Source organism: Mycetomoellerius zeteki, unplaced genomic scaffold (genome assembly GCF_001594055.1).
Source record: "Mycetomoellerius zeteki isolate Tzet28-1 unplaced genomic scaffold, Tzet1.0 scaffold47, whole genome shotgun sequence".
Classification (NCBI taxonomy): Eukaryota; Metazoa; Arthropoda; class Insecta; order Hymenoptera; family Formicidae; genus Mycetomoellerius; species Mycetomoellerius zeteki.
In genome coordinates, this window is record NW_017257468.1 from 242,499 (window position 1) to 269,463 (window position 26,965).

The window sequence follows — 26,965 nt, forward strand, 5'->3', positions numbered from 1 at the left end:
AAAAATCCATGAAAACAATCGATATTCCGTCTCGTGATCTTGCGGCCCGGAAAAGCTGGATACTCCTCGATTTTCCACGCAATTTTACGCTTCAAATATGAGATCTTTATCACAAAAGTTACTCCCATAATGTTTTTCATATCGATTAAAGAGATAATCATACGCTCATGCCGTCGCGTGTAAACACGCGACTTTTTCCTCTGCATAGTTCTGCATAATTTCTTCTTGATGTAACTAACACCCAGGTATGTGTGTAACGTTACGTAGAGGATACCGGCGAACAAAGTTTTCTCTCAGTTTTCTCTCCTCAGCGAGATAAAGAATCGTTGAAAAGCATGAAAGATTAATTTGTAATTGGAATCGATGTTAATATCGTCTAAAAATAATTTGCATTCAAGGTAGACATATATAAAAATAGGACGTCGATACAAGGAGAGAAAACACATAGCACTAGTAGATAGAAGTTTAACTCTGGATTGAAGGAATAAAGCAAATTTTATCTGCCAAGCCTTGTATATAGATCTGGAGGAGGAAGACACGGAGGAGGATAAGCTGTACAAGGAGTACAGCTCCTGGGATCAGATACCTGACATTCTGCTGGAGGAGATATTCTCGTATCTGACCATTCGCGAGCGTTACTATGCGTCTTTGGTCTGCCGATCTTGGTATCGTGCCTTCAAACTGCAGAACGTATGGTCCACGTTTACCCTGGAGGACACCACCCTCACGCGAGGGAAGTTCAACTACTACAGCGGCTGGCAGTACGTCCTGGATCACTTAAGAACGTCCACCTGTCTGAACAAAGTCGGAAGGAACTTCCGCACCCTCGTGTTCGAGCCCATGTTGAATTTTTACAATCTTTACGAATTCATGAACATGATATCGTGGTACGCTGAACGACAAGGATCGGATAACACGTCTGTGGCTGGCGTGGGTACCTACGTTCGTAGGTTGAAGTTTACCTTTCCTTGTAACATGGCGAACAGGGATGATCCCGATCGAATTAGAGTCTTTGGCACTGGTGGAAAACTGCTGGAGGCACTCAAGAGACTGATGAGAAACCTGCAGAATCTCAGATGTCTGGAGCTGATAGATCTAATGCTCGACAGCAACGAAGCGTTGTACTTAATGGACGACATCTGTACGAATTGCACTCAGACATTGTCGAAATTGATATTGATAAACACCACACGTTACAATTGTCCATTATTACATGTAGGAGTATTTATTAACTTAAACGTGAGTACATGAAGTAACAGTTGATAATATTTATATATATAGTTTCTGTGATATTTAATTAAAAATTCTTTCAGGTTTTAGTCATTAGTCCCCAAAATTTGCATGAGGATATAATAGAATTAATAGGATACACAAAATTGAGGCATCTTCATATTCTGCAAAATCGATACAGTCCAAAGGACACTACCATAAGATTGGTAATTATAATCTCTAACACATATACTAATTACAATTCTTAATAGCCCTTCTTTGTTATATTATTTAATTTATTGAGCCTTTTTACTTAATTTTAACATATACTAATCCTTTTGCATCAATAAATATTTATTTGGATTTTTATTTCAGCCAAAGAGATCATCTTGGATCAAGATGAAAAAGAGCAATCCTTATTTGAAAGTTCACTTTGAAATAGAAAGTCATAAAGCTTCGGATATCCTTTTGCCTATCGACTTACTGGAACATAGCGCTATACCGTGTCACAGTATAGTATTGGATAATCCAAATACACAAGTTAGTGAGAAATAATATGCGATTTTATATTAGAGAGACAAGTACAGAAATTTTACTTCATGCTAATAATGTCCTGCAGCTTTCGCCATCCATGGTACTCACTCACGGAGCATTTTTCGACTCGACAATACGGGTGTACGCTTTTAAGGGAGTTACGAGATACTATCTACACAGGAGCTTCGCTAAGAGATTGGACGAGGCGTTAGTGCAATTCTGCCGAATGTGCCCGAATCTGCATACACTGGTAGCATTTTGTATTTGAATCAAAAAGCTTGATAGCTTTCCTAAAACACCGATGTTAACAACGCGATGTGCTGGCATGCGTTCGTACCTTTACACATTATGAAAGTCTTTCTTGCTATTGTGTGAGTGTAAGTTCCTCCTAACTATTCTATAGGCTTACTTATCCCGATGCTGCGCGTGCTAAATATTCAAACTGTTGAATGTTTTACAAGCTTCCTCAGTCTTCTTATTTGTAATATATTCTGAAATTTAAATGTGCTCTTCTTTCTGCGTTTAGGTACAGTTAATCGAAAATAGCTATATTAAATATGAATCACTTAAAACTCGAATAAATAAAGTTAACTTTTGAGATTTATTTAGATAAAAAAAAATTTTATATTCAAGATCAATGTTACAAATCATCGATTATCTAGCTTCTCCTCAATGTCTAATATAACAATAACTAATTATTAAAAAAGAATTACTCTATTTTTGTCTACAAATTTCTATTGATTTACAATATAGTGACAAATACTTCTTCCACAGATGATCCGAGATAAAATATCGACTGCTACGATTTTAGAGATTGTTTCTACCGCGAAATGCTTACGCTGCTTGTATGTTCGACGAAACGTAGTTCTGAAGAGATGTGACAGAGCTTGGTCAAAAATTCTGGATAGATCACCCGAGTATTATCAATGGATCAAGGTAAATAGCTGTAGTTACGAGAACACAGAGCGAGAAGTGTCCAGAATATTGGGCTATCGATGGCACATGTTATCCGAAAAAGAATTTAAAGCGCAAATAATCAATATGCATATATAAGCCGCCTATGAAGCGATATAATATATGTATATGTTACAGCGAAAACATAACATTGATAGTTGTATGCATTTATTAGTAAATTTATATGCTGAATTGACAATATTTTAACAAAATCATTAATTTTTATTTATTAAAAATGAATTATTCAATTTTACTTATTAAAACCTTGAATAATTATATATAATTACTAATAAAAGTATATAATTAGGATATTTTATTTTTGCTGTAATATACGCGAACTCGCCTGTTTTTTAATTTCTAAAGTCTTTTATATAATTATATATATTATATAAATTATACATATTAATATACATATAATTATATATAGTAATTTATTGTATTATGTCCGCCATCATAACAGTATTTATTTATATACAGGGTTGGGAAGTGACGCATTACTAATGCCATTTTCGTTACTTTCTAAGTAACGGTAATGGTAACGAGTTAGTCTAAGTACCTTTCTAATTAACAATGGTTCCTATGATCGTGTGACTTATTCGTTAGTATATCTTATTGTCAATGTTTTAACATTACTGTTAAACTCGACTGTTCAAATTCAAGTCAGAAAGATCTATATCTTTTGTTATGTACAATTTTATAAACTTGACACGGTCCCGTTTACATATCTCTACATTTTTTTTTGTATAATTTTATTCTGACTTTCTGTGCCGGATCCATTTTTAAAGTTTGTTATGTGAACTACTGCTACTCGAGATGAGTCTTATTATTTTTTAAATTATAAACCTTTTGACTAACCGTTACAAACGTCACTGATATCATCTGAATTTAATATGGACGTGTTTCCATCTAGTCTTCCAACTGGTTGGACAACTTAATTTTGTTTTAATCTACTGACCTCTCATCTCGTCTAGCAGTATTCAACATGCAGTTTTCGATCTTAATTTGCGTTTTCTTTATCATTAATAAGGGCTCAAATTAGAGTCGAAACATACGAGCAGAATATTGTAAGATTCTTATTGATGGACTTGGATTAATTAAATTTGACTTGTTATAGAATTATTTAATCTGCGCACTGATTACCGCGCTTGACTCCCATACTCCCGTTTCGTTATTATTTTGTTGTTACTTTTTACAAAAAGTAACGTAACGGTAATACATTACTTTTAAAATAACATTCCTAACCCTGTTTATATAATGAAACGAGGCTATAGAAATTGATTGCCATGACTGTACGCTTAATATTAGTGATAAGTGCCGTAATTAAGTGTAATGTTATTTTTATGTACTATTGTATTGTAATTGTGACTGTAAAAAGTTATCGTGGAAATATCGAAATAGATTGAAATGTACTTAATTAAAAGTTATATAATTACATGATTTCGTGACTGTAGCTTTTTTTTTATGGAAGTGACTGTGATCGACGTTTTCAATCGTCAAAGATAACGAGATCTGTTCAATATTTATTGGATTGTTCTATAGAGAAAGATGTATAATAATAATAATAAAACAAGTAATTTTATCGTTTACGTTTATTTTTATATAATCTACATTTTAGTTTAATTGAATACAACTTACATATAATTATGTACAATACTAGTAAATATTTCGTACATTATTCGTGTATGCAATTACTGTTATATACGAAATAATTCCATGCACATTTGCATATTACAACCATTTTTAAATCAGACAATTCAATCTATAGTAATTTAAAAAATGTAATTTCATTGCCAAAATCAACATGTATTCAACATACAATTAATATATCTCCAAGAGAAAAACAATAACAGTTCGAAAGATCATCAATATCCAAGTTGATAAAACACTTAATACATGTGATAAAATAATTTATATGATATACAATCATTGTTATCAACATTACAATTGTATATACACATATTTCGACTTGTATATACACGTGGATTTGTTAAATCATCAAGTATATATATATATATATCATTAAATAAATATAGCCATTAAAGTGACAAGATGAATTACATATTAACATCGACAAAATTTATGCAAGAGGAGAAAGGACATGTGTCGCGTGGAGAACATCTGTACAATTTCGATTTAAGAATCGATTGAGAAAACAGTAATTTATGCTATTAAATATAGTTACAATAAATTAAAGGAAAAATTCAAATATACTTGTATTACACTAAAATGAGACAACCAGCATAGGAGTAGAAGATTACGGTGCCATAGCTGCAGATCGTTTGTCGCGATTCTTGTTGCGCTGAATGGTGCGTGCCTTGAACGCGGCCGCGTTCATCAATGTCTACAAGTCAACAAAAAAGATAAGACACAGCCTTGTTAAAAACATGTTTAAAACGGACAAGTGTATTCATGAATACTAACTCGCTCTAATTTACTCGTTTTGATTGTGACTGGTGGAGGTAGAACTTTGTTGCCGAGGTGAAAGATCTCGCGCAAGAGTTGATTTTCAGCAAGATGGAAATTGATACCGGTGCCTAATAGCCGGCAGCAAGCGTTGTACTGAGTCCTCGCGCACCATCCCTCTAGATACAGAATTTCCTGACCAAATCTCACATGCATTTCCGGAACGATATCTTCCTAAAAGTAAAATGGAATGTGTAGCGCCTCGTCGTATCTTGACATGCGGTCGCCAAGTCTTGTTTTTAAAACAAACAGAAATTTTTTTCGAATAAACAGTTGCACAATATAACTACCTACCTCGATATAATGCAGAATATCTCTAAAATTAGCGCGTTGCTGCTTGCGATCTTTTTTAGCACGGTACTTGTTGGAATCCGTGGCGAGTTCCTTGAGAATTTCGATTAGGTCGAGCGCCCAATTCTGCTCGTAGTCGCAGGAGAAATCACGACCGAGTTCGAATATCACCGCTAACGCCTCGCCGGCTGATAGACGTACATCGAGATGTGGTGATTCCAGCAATTCGCGCAATCGATTAAGTGAACTGGAAGAAAAAATTTTCACGTGTTCATCGTCGTTTGACAACCGTACGTTCCCGCGTGGTGACAATCAATGACTTACGGCATATAACTGTTTGTTCTGCCGCTCGCGAGCAAATTGTAGATATCCGCGGAGGTCATAACTGTTAGAAGCAAGGTCCACGATGAGATAGCTGCCACGTGTAACGCCGCCACATCCGGGGATATGTTTGCGATCGCGCCGTTTCCCTTTAAATAAGAGCCCGAAAAGATGGACGACAGTAATTGTGCGATTTCCATGGTGTCAGTCGCATCGTTGCCCGACAAGAATTGATTCATGGCTAACGCCCAGCAACACTGAAATCATTTTATTAATATAAAAATTTTGGTCATTAATAAATTATACAAAAGAATACAACTTTTTTCGCGACCCAGTTTGGAGATCGTTTTATTTCTACTTTTTCTTATATATTTTTCTTCAAGGATTAAAAAATTATAATAATGATATATTCAAAAAAAAATTAGTACATTTAAATAGAATTAATAAAATCTATTCATATTATTATGAAATTGCTGTCATTTATGTGCCTCAATCATTTAAAAATTAATTCAGAATTGGATTAATAAAGAAGTGAAATTAATAAAGAAGTGAAATTTGTACTCTCTTTTGAAATATTGGCCGATTTATAATTCGTTATTATTTTTAAGACCTTAAATAATATCTTAAAACGCCAATTTGACTCTGACTTGGCTTATGACATCTTAAAACTGTACTTAAAGCAGCATCTACAATGAGATTTTAAGGCATAAGTCTTAAACCCTAAGTCGTAAGAAATTGACACAATCAAATGTGAGACTTTACGGCTTACGGTCTCTTAAAATAAGATTGTGGACCTAGATTTATAGACATTGTTGAAGATAGTCTTAAATATAAGACTTGATTTCAAGTGCCGGCCAATATGACACGATAATCGTATAATTCACGTTACCTCGGCGCGAGCATGGACAGAAGCTGTATTGTCGTTAGCGATGAAGGTGAGAATTGATTTTAGATCTCTGCAGACTATCTCGGCGCTCTCGAAGGCGCCCAACTGGACGCACAACAGGGTGCTCAATCTGGCAGCTGTTGTCTGCTCATCGCCACGGCCCTTCTTCAAGCCACGCTCCACAGCATCCGTGATGGTCATCTTTCTATCCTCCACGAAATCAGGTATATATTTGATAGCGAAAATTTTCTCTATACCATTAAAACAGATAGTGCGGCCTTTCGCGCTCTTCTGCGTCAAACCGTCGATCGCCTCCTTCATCTTCTCCTCGAACGCCTCCTGCTGCGCGAGCTCGTCCACCTCGTTGTCATTCGCGTCCTCCAGCACACTACGATTGTCGGATTGACCGCTGGTCTCGCTGCACGCATCATTGTTGATTGAATCCTCATCGGATGTAAACTCAGCTCTTTTTCCACCTGTCAGCAGAATACAAAACATATGGTTCACTCGTCTGTCCGTGCAGAGCTATAAATGCAATCTTTTGTATGTATATACAGAGTGTTTGATAAGTAACGATAAATTTTTCGCACAGGGGTAGAATGGACTAAACTGAGAAGAAAAGTTCTCTACCATTTTGCAATTTTCGCGATAGTTAACGAGATATTAATTGCTAAAAATTGCCGAAAATTGGTCTTCAATAATTTTTTACTCAAATACTATCAACTTTACAGAAAAACTGTAAGAGACAAAAATTGTTCATTTTCTTCTCATAAAGTTCTGAGAATTTTTTTTAGAATTTTTTCAGAATTTTTTAATACCAAATTTTCTCATGTTGGTAAAAATAAAAAAGTGCAGTATTAAAAAGTCGATGAAAAATCCTGAAAAAATTCTTAGAGCTCTATGAGAAGAAAATTTTTGTCTCTTGCAGTTTTTCTCTAAAGTTGATAATATTTGAGTGAAAAATTATTGAAGACCAATTTTCGACAATTTTTAGTAATTAATACTTGTTAACTATTGCGAAAATTACAAAATGGTAGAGGACTTTTCAGTTTAGTTCATTCTGCCTGTGCGAAAGATTTATCGTTACTTATCAAACACCCGGTATATGTTTGTGTAGTTGTGTAGATACGATACACTTATAAACATTTTTCTATTTTACATCTATTTATAAATCTGTGTGAGAGACGTGAATTATAATTAACAAAAACTAAAAATGCAAAATGATTCATATATGACAAGACACTTTAATATTAATTCATATATACTTGATAAAAAGATTGTCAATGAGATGCCATATGGAGTTAGGAACTTCACACGTATTTGTTAATACTGTGAACTATCGTCAGTTTTAATAACGATAAATTATAGATTTTAATATTCCCCACTCAACCGGAAGAGTGAGGAAATTTCTGAGAAATTGGTTGGAAGTGATTTGATAACAGCTTATCTACGTCGATAATAAAATTACTTTAGTTAATTACGTCAAAGGTTGGAGTTTGGAAACCTTATGGCAGTCAGAAACTATGCAAGCCTGACAGGTAATTTTCCGAGTTATGGAAAATAATAGCAGTTCTTGAAAGTGAATGTCGTGTTACATAATGTGAAATCTACACAGCTGTACCTGTCTCATTAATGGGTTTTGGCACGTGTTTCAGAGCTGATAATTAAAACGTGAAAAATCGAGGTTCATGATTGCGATAAGCACTTTGTAAAAATTGTTTAATATACTATATGTAACAACTATCTAATAATTGTTTAACATATATATTCAATATGTTATATGCTAAATATTATTTAATTGGTTTATTAAAAAATACGGAATCTCTAGCTAATAATAACAATACGATGCATTTAATTGTAAAACCTGAGATTTACTCTTTATATATATTTACATAAGTAAATAATTTTCCTGTATGTAATATATAATTTATACATACATTTTATAAATAAATTACACGTGTAAGTGGAAATTTTATTTTTTAAAAGTATACAATATCGCACACACTTGCGCGCGTATTAACCCATACAGTACAAAATTTGCAGCAACTTTGCATGTTGCAACTTTGCGCTGTAGGGGAAGTACATTTTTAAAAAATAATTTTACAATTTTACATTCGCGAAAAAGTAAAGAAAATACACGAACGCGCCGCCGAAGTAATTAAAATCATCATACAGGAATTAAAAATTATTTTTCATTGCGATAAGTCTGTCCGCAATTCTCGAATCATCCGATTTTTCGGCTGCTTAAGTTTTATCAACAAGAAGATTATAGCTATCGCCAATTCGTCGGCGGAGCAGCGAAGAAAAAATATTAAAAAGCCGCGACTCATCCCAACAAATGCGCAATACGGGAACAATAAAAATCCGCAGTTTGAGCCGAGTCCTTGAGGGACTCGAGAGGAGGGGAAGAAAGGAGGGCGAAGGAAACATCTCTTTTTGCGCGATAATATTTATCTGATCGATAAATAGATAAATATCTGACGAAAAAAGATTGCAAAAGCATCAATAAGCCTAAACGAAGCGATAAGTCGCCGATTGCCGGGGATTGCTACGGATTGCGTAAATTCTTAAGCTCGCGTCACACGCATTGGAGGCTGCGGATTGCGAATTAGAGATTAGAATTTGACCGGTCGGGTAGTTTTAATTTCAATCCGTTTCGTTCTGATTAGCTGAATTCTAATCTTCAGGTCGCAATTCTCAATCTCCAACGCGTGTAACGTGAAACTTTAAAGATCGAGGAGATCGCGAGGATTGAAGATTACAATTCGCAACAAAACGGATTGAAATTAAAACTACTATTAAAATAAACTTAAAATTATTTGACTCGAATTCTAATCTCTGATTCTCAGTGCGTAGTGCGTGGGCTTTACTCGCGCACATGTTCGCGTTCAGCAGAAAAAGCAGTTCCGTAACTGCCATAAAGTTTTTCAACCGACGTATACATTAATTTAAATCCAGCGAGGATTAAAGCAGCGGAGCTGCTTTTTCTATTGGACGCAGCCAACCGTCATGCGGAAAAATATCAATCCGAGTTTTACGTGTAAAAATAAAAATAAAACGAGCGAAAAGAGAAGAGAACAGAGGGTTCATTTGGAAGTGAAGAACAAAGACGAGAGATTTATATATATGCCCTAGATATACATATCGCGCGAGCCACGTACATTCGCCTGGCACAGCCGGATGTCCCAGTATTCGCCTTCGCTAATTATCATCGTTATCATAAAAGAAATATAAATACATACGTAACGCACGACTGGCGTTGCTCGCCGCGCACCTCGCAGCTCCGAACGATATTTAATTTCTATAACCTCTTACGGGGGGACGTGTTTTTTAATCGCGAGCGCGAGTCTCGCGTATTTTCACGGATACGCCTCACGAATTGTCTAGGAGGTGCGCTTCGTCCACACGGCGCGTTATCTCGAGACGCGGCGCGCGACACCGCGTGTCGCGGGCTCCATGTGTCAGCAGCATGAGAGTCACATGGGAACCATATCGCCGTCCGCCATGGATCCCGGGAAACTCGCGCCAAAAAGGGCCTAATCGGAAAGACGGGAAAGCCAGCGACGGTGGGCGAATCTCGAGGGAGGAAAAAGAACGATTGATCGTGTCGAGGTTTCGCGTCGTGACGTAAGTCGACGAAATAAATCCGATTTCATTCCGGATACGTGATTCATTCGGGACATGGACAAACGGACGGACGGATGGAGGCGCGAATCGATAATTTAATAATGTCGAGCGCGCGTCACGTGCGCGCTCCTCGGATAGCAGGGCTCTGTTACCTTTTTCTCGTAGACGATGAGAAAACGAGGAGAAAAAAAATAAAAAGGAAACGACGTGTTTTCGGATATATCAAAGTCGTGCGCTTACCGTACTTTCCTCTTCTGCCCCCTTTGCCTGGCATCGTTCCTCAGCTTGCTTATTACACAATTGGTACTAAGTAAAAGACTCGATCAAGAGGGTAAATGTCTTGAACTAATGTCTTTCTTTCGTATACTGAATACGCCACGTGAATTTTTCGTTGGGAGTAGACGAAAACTCATTAACATGTTGCGGAGAGTTCAGAACATACACGTCGAGACAGCCTACGGTGGGCTTTCTCAAGTGCACTGGCTTGTCCCCCTCGCCTAGCCAGACCAGACGAACGTGCCCGATCCGCCCGCGAACACGGCCGAAGGTACCCGAGTGTGACACGCGCGCGAGCCAATCGGCGCTCGTGATTTTCGTTACGTCGTGAAGTCCGCGCAGAGTCGCGAGGGATTTAATTTGCGCGCGCGCAAATTGGGTCTGTTCTTTTTCGAAGAAATCTGAGGACTGTTCTTTTCGGCTGAACTTTTGCACTTTTTCTCTCTAGGGTCGGAATCAGACTACGCATTGAAGATTGAGATCGAAGATCGAAGATTGAAATTTGACCAATGAGGGCAAAGGAATTTTAGCTCCTATTGTTTTGATTGGTCAAATTTCAATCTTTCAATCTTCGATCTCAATAGGTCTGTTCGCGTTGCTTGCACTTTTGGCACTCGGCATCTTCGCTTTCTCTCTTTTCAAGGCCAAATATATATCTATCTCATTTTAAGTGTAAAAATATTTGGGGATTTCATGCAACGCGAACAGACCTATTCTTTAATGCCTAGTCTGATTCCGGTCTAGGAGGAAAGAAGAGGAAGAAAGATGAGCTGGTGTAAAAGTTCAGCCAAAAAGAATAGTCCTCAGAAATATATATATTTCGGTCAAATACACGATATTTTAATGTTTAATTAAAAATGTCTGGATCACTCACAAACATTTTTAATATGGCACTTCATAACTCTTCATACGAAATACAAACGATTCCATATATATAAACTTTGTTGAATTTAGATCCGGTTAATTATTTTGGTCAAGTACATGGTTAAAAAAAAATGATTAATTGTAATTAATAGAATGACTCACAAACCTTTTTATTTGCAGTTCAAAACTCTTCATGTGAGATACAAACGATTTAGACTGCGGTCCACTTGACGCTACAAACGCTTCGAAGCATTCTTTGATTAGTTTAATCACCGACGAGATATTATTAAAGACCGACATCCTTATGGGAGTTCGCGTCCTTGTTAATATTGAAGTGATTAAGAGTAAAAAAACTGATAATATTGTACTAATTTTGTGATTTATTAGTTTAGTAGACGTGTTTATCGGTGTACGTGCATTTAAAACTCAATAATACTCGATTTTTCTTTAAAATTGTGATTTCAGTGTTATCGTCAAAGTTCGATTATCAACAGAGATAATAACTGCAGAGAAAAAAATTGTAATTTTTCGGCAATATATAGGATATTATAGCTTTACAAATATGCATATTTATTTATAGAGCATTTATGTAATAAAATATCATGAATTTAATAATGTATTAGTCAAATATTTACGTTAATAATAGCAAATTTATCAATTGTCGATAATGTCAGCGTTCTTCTATTACCTCCGGGCCCTTGGGGCCCTTTTTATACCGCCGAAAATTTGCCCAGGGTTGACGGTCTTTAATAGTATCTCGTCGGTGGTTTAATATATATATGCAAATAGTAATTTCCCTTCAACTTGAATTTCCCACATTTTGAATAACATAGATGGCGCACATTTTCATTTCGATCAATTCAAACATTTGATCTGTTCGACTTGCTTGCACTTTTTACACTTAAAATGAGATAGATATATATTTGGTGCTGAAAAGACAGAAAGCGAAGATGCTGAGTGTAAAAAGTGTAAGCAAGTCGAACAGATCTATTGTTGTAAATGTGTGAAAAGGGGAGACTGTTGGCAGGTGTTTGATGCTACTTGCTAATTGTCTGTGTATAGATTTTATTCGGCCGGTTCTTTGCAATCAATTTACGTATCCACCAAGTGAGTTAATAATTAATATTTAATTAATTGTTTTGCTAACTCCAGTTAAACTAGAAAAGAAGCACAGGTTAAATAAATATATGTAGCTAATTTTGTGTAGTGAATTATCAGCTGACATTAAAAACACAATAGTTGCTTTCCATTTGCATCACAACTCAGATAATTCTCATTTGTGATGTCATAACGCAGTTGAATTCAGGTTCCTTTTCAACCCGACATGTGAGATTTTACCTACAATTTGCACAAGCTCGTGTGCTTTACTACTAAGTCTTATTTAATTCACATTGAAAGTGAGATTATATAAGCCTATATTGTTATGTGACAATTTTGTCGTCAAAGTAAACAGGTAGTGTCATCTGCATATAAATACTCATATAACTTCAGACTATTATTTATATGAAAATAGAAAGCAACTTGTAGCTCAATTAAAATTATGCTATAAATGTCTTAACAGGTATATCGAATTTTAGGTCTTGGCAGCTACAGTATAATGTAACAATTATGTTTTAATTAATGTAAAGATGGATCGCACCGTACTCGTGGCGTTTGATTTTGACCACACCATCTGCGACGGTAACACCGATCTAGTAGTGCAAAATTTGCTACCAATCGAGATATCCAAGGATGTGCACAACTTACGGAAGTCTAGTGGCTGGATAGCCTATATGAGCAAGATCTTCGAGCTTCTACATGAGAACTCTGTAAGAGCGCATCAGATCGAAAACGTTATTATTGGTATACCTGAAGTTGCAGGGATGCAGAGGCTCCTCACTTCCCTACATGACAACGGTCACGAGATCATTATTATCAGCGATTCTAATAGCATGTTCATAGACACTTGGCTGAGAAGTAAGCGGCTCGATCGTGTTGTGTCGCATGTTTTCACGAACCCAGCCCGATATGACAAAGGCAGGCTGAGGGTGGACCCATATCATATGCAAGACACATGCCAAATGAGCGCTGTCAATCTTTGCAAAGGACAGATTTTAACGGACTATATTCAGGATAAGCGCAAACAGGGTAAAAGCTATGAGAGAATTGTCTATATCGGCGATGGAAGGAATGATCTCTGCCCGATTTTGCGCCTCTCAGAGACTGATCTGGCATGTCCGCGTAAAGGCTATTCGCTCATTAACCGGCTAAATGAATTATCTACCTCCATGTCGCCAAAGGCAAAAATTGTGCTATGGGAGGACGGTACTGATTTACAATTCAGATTGGAACAGTTCATAGAACTTCCGCCTTTAACATAATTTCATCAATAAATTTTTTGCGCTTTTTCAGATGTTCATTATTAAAATCATTATTAAAATAATAATATAAAATACTTTTAAGATTAATAAAAGTCAAAGCAGATGGAGGTGCTCATTCGTTGGAGTCTTCTTCAGCAAAATTACATTTAATCTGAACTCATATTCATTGAGTAATCTATTCAATGTGAGTCACTTGTAGGTTCCCAACTGCAGTGGATTCTTAAACGAAAGGCTCAAACTTGTCATGAATACTCAATGAATATGAGTTAAGATTAAATGTAATTTTGCTGAAGAAGACTCCAAAGTGAGCCGAAACGTTCAGAATAAAAAAAAGATTGAGCAACTACATTCCATCAAGATTGTACTTTCAACGAATGAGCACCTCCATCTGCTTTGACTCTTATTAGCCTTGAAAGTATTTTATATTCTCATTTTAAGATTGAGAGTCTATAATTTTTTTGTTTGTTTTAATCATCATTATTAAATTGATGAACAATGTAATTTATGATGTTATTTCCAGCTTCAGTTTATCATTGCGTTTCAAATTCAATAAACTGAATTAGCGCGCAGAATTAAAAAATGTATGTATTTTATAATTGTTTCTTTTTATAATTATATATTTTAAAAATATTTATTACTAAATATGAAATATTTACGCCGGAAAAGCGCTTTTAAAGTAAATGTGTAGAGTCCGAAATCACTTTTTTATCTCCGGCCGAAATCAAAAACGAATATTCGGTTTTTTATTTAATTTCGCCCTAAACCGAAATTAGATAAATCTTACAAACACCATATGATTTTCTGAGGTATTACCTATTTTAAAAATAAGATTTTTTATCAATATCTTATTATTTCTTAAATTATATAAGGAATTTTTTATAAGTTATAAGGAATTTTAGGCACTAGACATGTGGCGACTTGGTGAGTAAAAAAGGATAAGAAGAGATAGTGCCAGCGTGATTTACAGCAATCGGCGCCGATGATAACATATAGTTTTTCGAATGTTTGCCGGTGCGTTGCAATTTGTACAGTTTCGGTTCACTTACCGAAATTTTCTCTTAATTTCGACCGAAACCGAAATCAAACCTGATTTTTTACCGAAAGTTCGATCGGACTCTAAAAATGTGATTACAATTATATGTATTTGTTTTGTACAATACGATATTTTTGTTATAATGGTGTAAATGATTAGAGTTAAATTATAATCGAGCTTTAATGCCTTCGTATATGAAGAGATATTTACCTTTGATATTTAAGAGAAAAGAATATCAAATAAAATATAATTTTAATACTTATGAAAAATTTTTCTCTACCAGCATGTACTAAAAATGACTATTTCACAACTGCAGAATGTATATAATTCTCAATACATAAGGTACATTTGTAATTATTATTGTTATATTATAATCTTATTTTAATATTCAAATATATTAAATAATTTAACTTATATTAAACACTATTTATTCAGCCAAATGCATCCTGTATTTTTGCGTTATTACGATTTTAAAAATTGTTTTCACGTTTCAAAGAATAAATGTAATATTATAAACACATAACGGAAGCATCTTTCGTCAGAAATATTTACGATATAAAAATTTAAATAGATAATATTTCTTGAATATTCAAGAAATTTTCTAACATCTATTTAATGTAAAAGGTTCATGAAAGATTGGTTGTAAATAAAGTACTGAATTTATTAAATATTTATACATTGCCTTATAATAAAATTATCAGAAACGCTTTGGTTCTTAAACTGTTAAGATACATTAAGATACATTTGCCGTAACTTATATTGCACTTATACATAATTTAATTGAACGAGTCGTAACATTCATGTGTTTGTATTTTATCGATCAAAATGTTATGCGAATGTAATTCTAAACTGTTTTTACAAACAATACTGTTTTTATTCTTGGCGACTATACAAAAACTTTTTTACGAACTAACATCACAATTTGTGTTAGTGTTTTGAAAATATACAATCGGATGATTTTTCAGAGAAGCAAATTATTTTCCTTATTTTTCTATAAAGCCTGAATTTGTTGAGAAACGAAAATTTTTTTTTTTAAACTGGATTACCTAAAAGATCTTACCTAAGATTTTTGGAACATGTACAAAATGTACAAAAAAATGAAATATTAAATATGTATTCGTATAAACTTGACACTAGTAATATGATTATCGTATTAATGTAAAATATCTTTTTTTTTTACATTAATATGATACATAAATAACCACATAAAAGTATTTTTATGTATAACAAACATGAACATATATAAAAGATATAGCAATATATATATTTTTTATATAATCTTAATATATAATCTTAATATATAACTTTTAAAAGAAAGAAGTTAATCCTTCGGTGCCACTCTTAATGTCGAATACCCGAGATTCCTTTTACTTTACTGTACTATTAAAGGAGCAGAAAAAACTAAAAATGAATAAAGAAAAACAGAAACTTGAGAGAAAAAGGCTATTTGATGAAGAAGTTAAAAATTATGTCTGAGATTGAATTAAAAAATGCTCTAAGTTTTATTTTATGTTGTCTCTCATTTATTTTTTATTGTAATTAATAAAACATTTAACATTTGTATCTTTGTTTTTATTTAATGCTCCTTTTCGGCTTTTTCCAAAAAAATTTCTTGACTTTTCCTGGTTTTTTCTCTGACCGCTAACAATCCTGTATACCTTTTTTATTCATAAAAATACATACATTTGCTTGTTACCGTTATATTTCTTGATGACTGACTGACGTTTTGATTGAAAAAATGTATGATTATTTTTATGCGGTATTTTTCACAACACCAATCTGACAATACGTGACATACGATATAGAGTGGCACTGAAAGGTTAATTATGGTATTTTTGATTAAGTGCGGAATATCTAAACATTAAACTTTCTTGGATTTTTTACACTAATATCAATAAAATAAAAAAAACTGATATAATTTGAATATTTATATTAAATTAATCGAATAATTTTTGTATTACTTTTATAATAAGAAAAAGTATATCTATGCAAGAAAAGAAATTCAAATCTTATTTTGTAAAAAAATAAGAAATACAATTAGAAAAAAGAAAACAAAAGTTGAAGGTATAATACCCTTGTCCACAGCTGTAAGTTCTTATTTGTTACATTAAATGTAGCACCACTGGTACACGTAAACTTTCATTTATCTCTATTCGTCGTATCTTCACATATTTGGAATAAAGCTGTACAATATATTCATATTGTTACAGGGATGAAATTATAGTTTGTTACAAAAGATAAAACGGTAGACAGAATTGCTATAACTATAAGAGCGCCCACGTGCGAAGCATTGGACTGTGTACCAGTAGCAGCGGCGCTTTCTGCAAGTACATTCTCGCATGGCGTCACTCTCTTGATGAAATTAAATACAGAATCCATTATATTCGCAGGCGTGGGATCAGGGCATTTTTCTAACTCTGCCACAATGCAGATTTGCAATTTGTTCATGTCCCTGTAATGCATCAAACAAATATAAGTTTCTCCTCCCCGTACAGAAAGGTGTAGAGAAATATTAATTTTAAGAAATGAATTTTAAATACGCAAAATTTTGAATACAAATGTTTAAATTTATTTCAGGAATATCATCAAAGAACAAATTCGAAGAATAAGAAAGAATAATGAATTTCGCACGGCTCACCTGCATTCTTTTGGACTAAAATCCCAAGCTGAGACACTCTCCAATCTCGTAGGAAAACCGTTAGGATCAAAATTTGATATGTTACCTCCATACGTCTTGTTGACACAATCTATAATTTCTTGCTGTTTTGATTCAAAGCACTCTGGTCCTCCAGCCGATATGAAAACTGCAAAGATATAATTCAAGCTGATGTATAATAATCCAAGCTGCTTCTTATATATATTTGGAACTTGGTATTACTGTTTTATTTAAAATAAAACTAATTCAGTTCATACATACGGGCGATTCGATCCCCTTCTTTGTAGCAGACAAACTCGAGCAGCGAGTCAGTTATATTCATCACTATTTTTTGGTTCTCTTTCATTTTCTCGGTCAGACAAACCGCTATCGTATTCGTAAAATTGCTCACGCAAGTTCGCATAGTCTGGCGCTTGCTGCAATAGTTCCTGAAGACAATATCTAAATCACCTGTCGGCTTGTATTTTTCCATCTCAGCGTAGAGTTCTGTAACGTTGATGAGCTTCTGAAAACATTGTGTCGCTTCAGATCCCGCACGATCGATAAGGTTATATGCATCTGGTCCAGCGTTCTTTACGCAGCTTTCTCTAAAACGATTCGTGCCTTCATCAACGGACAGCCCTGATTGGTTCCATTTCTTTGCAATATCCGGGAATCGGTCATCCACCACACCGCTGATCTGTTGAAGATCGGGAAAGACGGTGGAAGATAAATTCTCTTGCGAATGCGTGCACCCAACGATACCTGAAACAAGGCAATATCTTATACAGTTAAATGGAAATATCTCTCCTTTAAAGTAGATTACGATAGAATAAGAGATGAAGCTGCATCTTTTATTCTACGGTAGAATAAAAAATGAAGTTACTTCATCTTTTATTCAACGTTTAAGAAAAAAAAGCAGCAGTTGTATTTAGGAACGTTGATTGGATAACATTTTCCCTTTATGTTACATAATATCGTAAAGAGAAATATGAACTAAACTCTTACAAAGTAATTGCGTGTACATTTTTTTTGTTGGAATTACGTATAATACGATGATTAAACATTACGATGATATTGAATACTTGACAACTTTTTTAAAATCATTTACATCTAGAATAATTTATCATAATGTAGCGTTTAATGTCATAATGATATATTGGTCGCGGAAGGAGAATTAATAAAAGAAGATTATAATGCAGCTGAGAACCATATAGTGATGTGCGTGTTTTATGTTTGCCAATTGATATTTTTCTGGTATATCGTTTGTAATGACCTCGCATTAGTGCAATTTTTTATAATAGTTTCATCATAATCCGCAGGCGTGACTTATTAGACGTACGATATAATCACAAAAGAATATCTTACAAAATACTAAGAAAAAAGAAGTTTTCAAGAATTTTTATTTTTTAGCAAAATTAATGAATCTTTACTGAACTGTCGACGACAATTTCGTGCAAAATATTTTGTGCAGATTTTCCAGATTTAATTTTGTTAACACCACATTAATTAAAAATAATATTGTATGTGTGTGTGTTATAATAACCAGTTCACGAGCTTTTCGTTAATTACATATTAGAACTATTCATTAAATACAGGTGTAAGACTGAAACATTAAGCTATTGTTACATGTGTATCTACTCTCTTCAATTCTCCATATTAAATTTGTATATAAATAACTATAATGAGGTCTCTACAATAAGCCATTACCTAAGCTGACGTCTTAAGCCGTAAGAATTGATCAATCACAATCAATTGTGAGGAAAATAATCGATTATAATTGATATTCAATTTCTGATGGCTTAAGATTTAGATAATGACTAAGAAAGATCATTTTCGAAGCTCTAACAGCAAGTTAAATATAATTTATATGTATATATAAATCGCGAAACTCTTTAGATTTTTTGCGCACTAATTATTGTGCCATACTTTCATTGACGTGTTTATGATTATATATATTTTTTTTATTTAATAAAATTGTGAATTTACTTATTATTACTATATATAGATTATAAATAAAACATAGGAGACATAAAAAAATAAATAAAATTCGGCATTAGTCTTCTCCAAATTTTATCTCCGCAAATCCCTCACGGCTAATAGATTTTATCCCTTGAGTTATTGCGACAATTCCAATAATAACGCAAAATTGTTGAGCTCCAGCAAAGATTTCCGTTTAGAAGAAGCTTCCTGTAAAGCTCTCTCGAAATGCGATTTACGGACTTTATATTCGTATTATTAAACTTTCAACGAATGAGTTCAGTTTAGCCTTCTTTATTATGATTCTTGCAGGAAATGGAATGCGGTCGAATATATTCAAGTCGTACCGGCCTTGAATATATTATCTTTCTGAAATTTCCGATGAATACTTTCATTCGTCGATATATTAACGATACATCGAAGAAGTCGGTCTTGTTTTTTTTTTCTTCAGTAGTATCGTACTATGCATCTAATTAAAATATAAAATTATATATCGAAATTAATTGAACAAAAATGTATGAAGACATAATTTCTTTGTATAGTTTTGTAAAATCGATTAAAAATTAACAAACAAATATTTAAACATTATTATTTAATATATCTATAGCTAATAATTCAGTTACTTATTTTGGAAACGATGCAATTTAGTTTCGGCATTCAATTTTTATGGGGTGTCGATGAAATGTAAACTGATTTAAATCGATTTTTAATATTTCGAAAAATAGAGTCACTATCAAAATAAATAAATAAATTTATAATTTTTAAATTTATTGTCAAGAAAACGATTCATAATTTCTATTCCAAAAATAATCTTAAAAAAAAAAAGAAGACTGAGGTTCGGTTCTAGAGATGTACACACACACGATCTCTAGATTGTTTTGCTAAAAATGGATTTCTTGTAAAAACATCGCTTCGAAAGAGTCTTCCTTGTTAAAAAAAAAGGAAACGATTTTTTACAAAAAGATCGGTTTAAAATCGCTATTGTTTTAAAAAAAATTGGTCTCTTAACGATCCTATAGCCAGTTCCACAAATGTAAGATTAACTTTAATCGGTTTAACTTACTTATCTTTTTCTAATTCTAAGAATTAGATTTTCTAAGAATTAAAAAAAGATAAATAGTAAGTTAAACCAAGGTTAATCTTATATTTGTGAACCCAGGCCTGAGGGGGGAGGGGATTAGAGATTAGAATTCGACGAGTCAGATAATTTTAATTTTACGTTTTGTTCTGATATTGACTAAATTCTAATCTTCAATTAACAATCTTCAATTTCCAATGTATAGTGTGACACGATTTTAAGTACTCTCATTCCCGTTTTTATCAATGTAGTTTAATTTTAATCTTAGTTCAAATAATTCTTCATCTTTTTTATAAGGATTAAAAAAAGATAAAAAGCATATAGAATAAAAATTGAATTTACTCTACATCCGTAAAAACAGGCATTAGATTGCTATGATGAATAACACAGTATTATCAACTGGAAAATAATAAGTTTTGAAAGCAAACAAAGATATGTAACCACGAGTCATCGTGATAAAAAAATTTTTTTACTCGATTAGTTAATAAGATATCAAGCGGTTGCCAACTTCCTAATTATCAATATACTACATGTGGCAAATAACGAATTAGGGAATCTACTTAAGTCGATAAACCGGCGTTTACTCTCGATTTTTTTTATTTCAAATCTGTTGACGTTAAAACTATCCTGCGCGGCTTTTTCCTCGTTCATCTCTAAAGACTCGTTCATTTTTTTATAAAAAAGAAGACGCAATCAGTATGCCGATTGACACACGATTGGCATGGACGAACCTTAACAGGAAATGTAAGGAGTATATATTATGTAATGTTATTATATAATCTTATCTATCGAATTCCAAACATATAATTAGCCTGCGATTTGTGAATATATTTTCATGAAAAGAATGCTATTAGTATTGATTTCAAAAAGATACACGTTATATCAATGTGTTGACGAAATAAAAAATGTTGACGTCTTCTATAAAATCTTCTACAAAAACTTTACTATATCGAACAGTATAATTACTAAATTTTTTTAAAAATATGATACAAATGAAGTATATCTCTCTTAAAAGTGCCAAGACTTTTGCAATGATTCGATATTTCTCATAGTGATTTAATATATATTTTACATCAATTTCCGTGTCACGGTATTGTCATAAATTTGTTTTGCAAGAATTATGGATTCGCTGATGACAGCAAATAATACATATTCCAATTGTTCTTTGCGTGTGGTAGGCGCGCAAATTGTTAGTAAAAGTATCACCTACATTGAGTTCGTTTTTCTATACAAAGACAAAAGCTTAATAATAATTAAAACAAAGGCTTAATAATGAATTAATGTGTTGACGAAATAAATGTCAGACGCTCCAATCGGACTTCTCTTTTGCTCGCGTTGGCGTTTTGCGCGGAAGCTTCTCGTTCAACAGGAAGTCGTGAAGTTTGAACGGTTCATATGTTATGTGTGCTGACGCCGATCCCGATAAAGAAAATTCAAGAGATACCACTAAACAAAGTATTAACAATTGCGATACTTTCAATAATTTTAATAATCGCATTCATCAATTTGAAAAAAAAAATCATATGATAAACTATTTTTCCAGATTCCGCTCGTCGCATTAATTTTAGAAATATTTACAACATTTAACAAAAAAATAAAAAAGAAAAATGTTTGATACAGAAATTGATAGAGATTAAAATGTCGAATTATCCAAAGAATACGCAGATTCTTCGAACTTTTTATTTAAAAAATAATTATTGTCGCAATTCGATTACTTATCAGTAGATGAATGCATCAAAGATAAGATATCCGATGTTTGCTCTCAACACCAATTTAGAAATTTATGATATTTAATAAAGAGAAATCGATTATAGAGACTTAAAATGTCGAATTATCCGAAGAATACACAGATTCTTCATACTTTTTATTTGACAAAATTATTGTTATGAGTGTGCAACTTAACTATTAATAGTTGGATACATTAAAGACAGTAAAATAGCCGATATTTACACTCAATGTATGTAATTTTAAAAATTTAATATCGATATTTAACAGAGAGAAATTAACAGATATTTAAAATGTTGAATTATTTGAGAAATATATAGATTCTTCATACGTTTTACTTTACAATTAATTATTATTGCAATCAGATTATAATAGTAGGATCAGGGTTGGCATTATTTTACCCACCCCAATTATTTTTTATACAATATGGTCCCACTAATCATTCTGCATATAAAAGTATTAAGATAGTGATAATAAGGTAGTGATAATAAGATAATGAATAATGATAGATACAACGTAAATATTACGTGAAAAAAATATCAAATAATCAATTTTACCAAAAAAAACCCCAATAAAACCCCCATAAAACCCAGTAGGTTGAGTTTTTAAAAAAAACCCGGGTTTTTTCCAACCCTGAGTAGGATGCATTAAAGATAATAAGATACATACGCGGTGTTTGCTGATATGACGACAAGGTTCGAACATTTCACATTTAAATGCGTAATCATGGAACAAAGTGCGTCGAACACGATATTATAAACTTGTCGATCAACGAGCAACCATTATCGTGAACGATCTGCTGAAGGACTATAGGGGAAAGAATAAAATTCAATAACAATTGGATACTTCACGTATAAATAACGCGCGCGATAAGTAGTAACATTTTTAAAAAGACAATTATACTAAATAACTTAACGAGCAGAGAATCTGTTTCCTTTTCTGTTGTGAGCCCGGTAATAATTTCGCAATTCGAATATCCATAATTTCTTCGATATTACAAAATTATAAAAATCATATGCTTCTTATTTCAAAGAGATTAATTTATTGAAACGATCAATTTCGATGAAGATTTATATTATAATTTCAGTTTAAATCAAGGTTAACAATTTTATATTCGATGAATAATTGAACGTAATACGATTAATCGCCGTTGCGAAGAAAGACTCTATTGGGCGTCGATTGTAGATTGCATCATCGCAATAACGCATTGTATGACCGACATATAATTAGTCATTAAAAATTGTGATAACCACATGCCTTGTCTTTGAAACATTCTGGGATAGTATAATTTAGTGGATCATAATCTATTGAAATATCTGAGTCATCTTTGTAAGATGGCCGAGTTATATTGAACATAAGAAATTTACAAATTTCAATTTTAAAGTTTTAAATTTTGTTTTCAATCTTATCGTATTTATAGAATACAATATATGCAATGGAATTGACTTTTGACATCTCATCTATAATTGGCGGCAAACGCTAGCAGTATCGTTGTCTTTTCGCGAGCCATTCTTTTTTGTGGTTTGCCTTCCGATAAAAAAATTTATTGTTAATTAAAAACATTTAAACAGCATTCGACGTTAGAACTATCTTAATCCTTTGTCTACAATCATATTTTTATTCCCTCTGCAATCTACTTTTCTACTGTTCTTACTTTTCTACTTTTTACTAAACTTTCTAAAAATGTTGAAAAATTCAGAATTACTTTTCAACATCTCTATTATGTTATCAAATAGCTTTTTAACAAAATATTTATATAAGAAGGACACTCTGCTCTCATTTATTTCAGAGGAATTTGAAGGCGAAATATTGCTCTTATACCAAAAAAAGATCTAAATTACATCACTTAGATTTCTCTCCAAGTTTCGAAACTCTATACCGAAGAAAAATTTACTGAATTTTAAGACATACTTTTTTGAATAATACTAACAATAAGTAAACATTTATTTGCAGTATACATATTTACTAAAAGATGAGAAGTTAAATGAAATTAATAGCTCCTGTATCAAATAAATATATCACTTTGTAAATATTTTTACACTTGTAAATGTTTACACTTAGTAAATATTTACTTAAAAACCTATTCAAATAAATTTTATTAAAATTTGGAATATTTTTTAAAGTACAAGTTATCCCGTGTTTTGTAATGTCAAAAGCGAGGAAATTTTCTAAAGAAAAATTAATCACTTTCTTCTAGAAATATCTAACAGAAGAAATATTTTAAATAAACGATTACAAAATTTGGACCGATCAGAATCTAATTTAAAAAATAAGAGAAATTCTATATTCCGTCAAAGTAGATCTTAGTGCTTAAATATTTTAAATAAACTCAAAAAATATAAAGAATATCTTAGATTTGCAATGTTATAAGATTTTAAACGTTATGTTCACTTTCGCTGGATTATTTTTTGCTCTTTGACCAGCTTAATATTGCATAACAAATTTTACGATAATTTTTTATTATCATGATGTTTCTTGTGAGATGTTAAAATGTTACGTATATCTGATTTCCTGCGATAATTTAAAAAAGCATTAGAAATCTAATTAGACTTCCCCGTGTACTTTCTTGAAAATTTCTTAGAATTTCTCTGGATGACGCTTATCATTGTTGTTTCCGAGATAGATAGATTATGACTTTCTCGGGGGTTCACCGCTTTTGTACACTAATTGGTAATTATATTTCAAGCGATTTTCTTGTATTCATTTGTATTCACTAAACAGATCTCTGAATTGTTGTAAACCATCGACAAATATCTCATTCTAATTTTCGCTCCACGAACGTTCCAAACTTCAATCACATTAATTCAGTTTAATAATATCTCGTCAGATTTTCAGAGGAACCTGGAAAGAGAGGATTTTTATTTCACAGATTTTCCAAGATTACGTGAGAAATATCAAATGTTCCGTACTTTATCGGAGCGTATGTAGACACTAGTCTAAAAAAAGATAGATCAACAGCAACGAGACTCGGGGAAAAAAATCTTATCTATATCTAGATTCTAACTGTGAATAGGTTGTACACATCATTCGATTCGAGTGAGGAAACAAAGAACCTGAGAAATGAGAAAATTGACAATTAGCTCAAACGTACCGAGAAGTAGAGCTACGATGAACGCGATGTGCTTCATTTTGGCAACGAACGACAGTCTTCTGCGAAGAAAGATGAGGTACTTATAGATCACGAAGGTAGATATCTCTATCCACAGGTCCACAGGTTGAGTTCACTCACAGAGGAACGTTCACGCGCGCACGCACACGATTCACGCATTCGCTCGTGGACTCTTCTTACACAGCACAATGAACGGGACTGCACCTTGCCGCGGACGGCCAGCTCATTTATTGTCACCAATCCTTTATTACGAGCGGCCGCTATTATCTGGTAACAATAGAGAGAAGGGGTAAAAGGTAAAAGAGAAAGGGAGATAAGAGAAAGAGAGAGGGAGACAGATAAACAGAGAGGGAGAGAAGCAATGAGAGGCGGAAGGAGGAAGAAAAAGACGGGACAACGCGCAACCCTACCTTCACGACGATTATTCTGCTACTGATCGCGCTTGGCGCGTGCGCCGATTTTATGCACGCGCGCGCCACCTTGCGTTCGCACGACATACGAAATTTCGTTGCTCACACTGCTCAGTGCTCACCAGTGTTGCCAGTGGGGGCGTGTTTTCTCGCGCGCGCGACTTCACACGTATCAAGTTCACAAGAATAATTATGTATCCTAATAATTATGTAGCCTAATAATTATGTATCTCTCTATAAAATCTAGTAGTTTATCTGGAACAAGAATACGGGTTCTAAAGGTATCCGTATTCTTGTGAACTTGATAACTACTAGATTTTATAGAGAGATACATAATTTAATGTGAATTTGATACGTTGAAGTCGCGCGCGCGAGAAAACGCATCCCCGCTGGCAACACTGGTGCTCACCGCGACGCATAGAGTGCATTCAGTACCACGATCGCTCACTGAGCGCTCAGTAAGCTCTTGTATCTGTATGGTCTATATTTTTAGTTCTAACGGAATATGCCAATCAGATGCAAGAGCTCACTGAGCGCTCAATGAGCAGTCGTAGTACTGAATGCATCAATAGGATGCATTGGGTGCATTCAGTACCACGACCGCTCAGTGAGCTCTTGTATCTGTTTGGTCTATATTTTTAGTTCTAACGGAATACGCCAATAAGATTCAAGAGCTCACTGAGCGCTCAGTAAAGTGGTTTCACAGATTAATTTAGACTCTATGATAAATTCATGAAACATTTTTGTAAACATAAAAATAAATTTAAAGTAATAAAATTCTTGTAATGTTCTTAATATAATATGCTATTAATATTTAAACACATTAGATCAGATGTCATTTCTTTATCCTGTATCTCCATATTATACTACAATAAAGCTGTGGCTATCGCCAAATAAAAATTTTTTTCTGAAAGAGGGAAGGGTTCTAATATATTTTCTTACCAAGGGTGCAAGAAATTCTAGATACGTCTCTGCTCACTAATTTAATTACTGTAAGAATTTCTCGTAACGTGAATCAAAACTTTACGAACGAATATGTGTATATAAGAACAACAAAGTCCAGTTTATAAGTTAATATTCAGCGTGTTAGCATTTTTTGCGTATATGCGATAATTTAATGACGAATCAAGCAAATATGTATTATTACGAGGCATGGAAAGTTTCGATGTGCAATAGATTAATCTCGTCTTTAAAAATTAGTTAAATTAAA

At 33.3% G+C, this 26,965-nt stretch overlaps 3 protein-coding genes across 5 annotated transcripts in view; 2 read left to right on the top strand and 1 right to left on the bottom strand.

The window, feature by feature from the left end:
- Window positions 1-2,796, top strand: part of LOC108727092 (uncharacterized) — a 2,950-nt gene extending 154 nt beyond the window's left edge. Inside the window, exons 2-6 of the mRNA XM_018455014.1 lie at window positions 509-1,239; window positions 1,314-1,436; window positions 1,585-1,749; window positions 1,829-1,993; window positions 2,518-2,796. Coding sequence (XP_018310516.1) covers window positions 509-1,239; window positions 1,314-1,436; window positions 1,585-1,749; window positions 1,829-1,993; window positions 2,518-2,796 — 1,463 coding nt within the window. The remainder of the gene's footprint in view (window positions 1-508; window positions 1,240-1,313; window positions 1,437-1,584; window positions 1,750-1,828; window positions 1,994-2,517) is intronic.
- A 1,996-nt stretch (window positions 2,797-4,792) lies between these two features.
- Window positions 4,793-25,766, bottom strand: LOC108727041 (interferon-related developmental regulator 1). Its single transcript, XM_018454940.1, has 11 exons — window positions 25,328-25,766; window positions 17,736-18,218; window positions 17,457-17,622; window positions 17,027-17,270; window positions 13,070-13,193; window positions 10,526-10,564; window positions 6,662-7,134; window positions 5,776-6,029; window positions 5,455-5,698; window positions 5,119-5,334; window positions 4,793-5,038 (listed from the first exon to the last, which is right to left on the bottom strand). The coding sequence occupies exons 1-11, from the start codon at window positions 25,362-25,364 to the stop codon at window positions 4,952-4,954; spliced, it is 2,367 nt and encodes a 788-aa protein (XP_018310442.1). The 5' UTR covers window positions 25,365-25,766; the 3' UTR covers window positions 4,793-4,951.
- Window positions 12,421-13,813, top strand: LOC108727093 (pyridoxal phosphate phosphatase PHOSPHO2). Of its 3 annotated transcripts, XM_018455016.1 has the most exons (3): window positions 12,421-12,532; window positions 12,732-12,878; window positions 13,003-13,813. In XM_018455016.1, the coding sequence occupies exon 3, from the start codon at window positions 13,054-13,056 to the stop codon at window positions 13,783-13,785; it is 732 nt and encodes a 243-aa protein (XP_018310518.1). In that variant the 5' UTR covers window positions 12,421-12,532; window positions 12,732-12,878; window positions 13,003-13,053; the 3' UTR covers window positions 13,786-13,813. The 3 variants fall into 3 exon arrangements, with proteins under 3 accessions (XP_018310518.1, XP_018310519.1, XP_018310517.1); XM_018455017.1 differs by lacking the exon at window positions 12,732-12,878; XM_018455015.1 differs by lacking the exon at window positions 12,421-12,532 and having other exon boundaries at window positions 12,549-12,878.
- Window positions 25,767-26,965: the final 1,199 nt, after the last annotated feature.

What these genes read in the sequence shown, in the direction of transcription:
- LOC108727041 (XM_018454940.1), bottom strand. Translation starts at nt 25,364, where the DNA reads ATGAAGCACATCGCGTTCATCGTAGCTCTACTTCTCG. An exon ending in CATCGTAGCTCTACTTCTCG is followed by an intron (nt 18,219 to 25,327) that starts GTACGTTTGAGC and finishes GCCTTGTTTCAG; the next exon opens with GTATCGTTGGGTGCACGCAT. An exon ending in GTCAAAATCAAACGCCACGA is followed by an intron (nt 10,565 to 13,069) that starts GTACGGTGCGAT and finishes AAGCAAGCTGAG; the next exon opens with GAACGATGCCAGGCAAAGGG.
- LOC108727093 (XM_018455016.1), top strand. Translation starts at nt 13,054, where the DNA reads ATGGATCGCACCGTACTCGTGGCGTTTGATTTTGACCACACCATCTGC.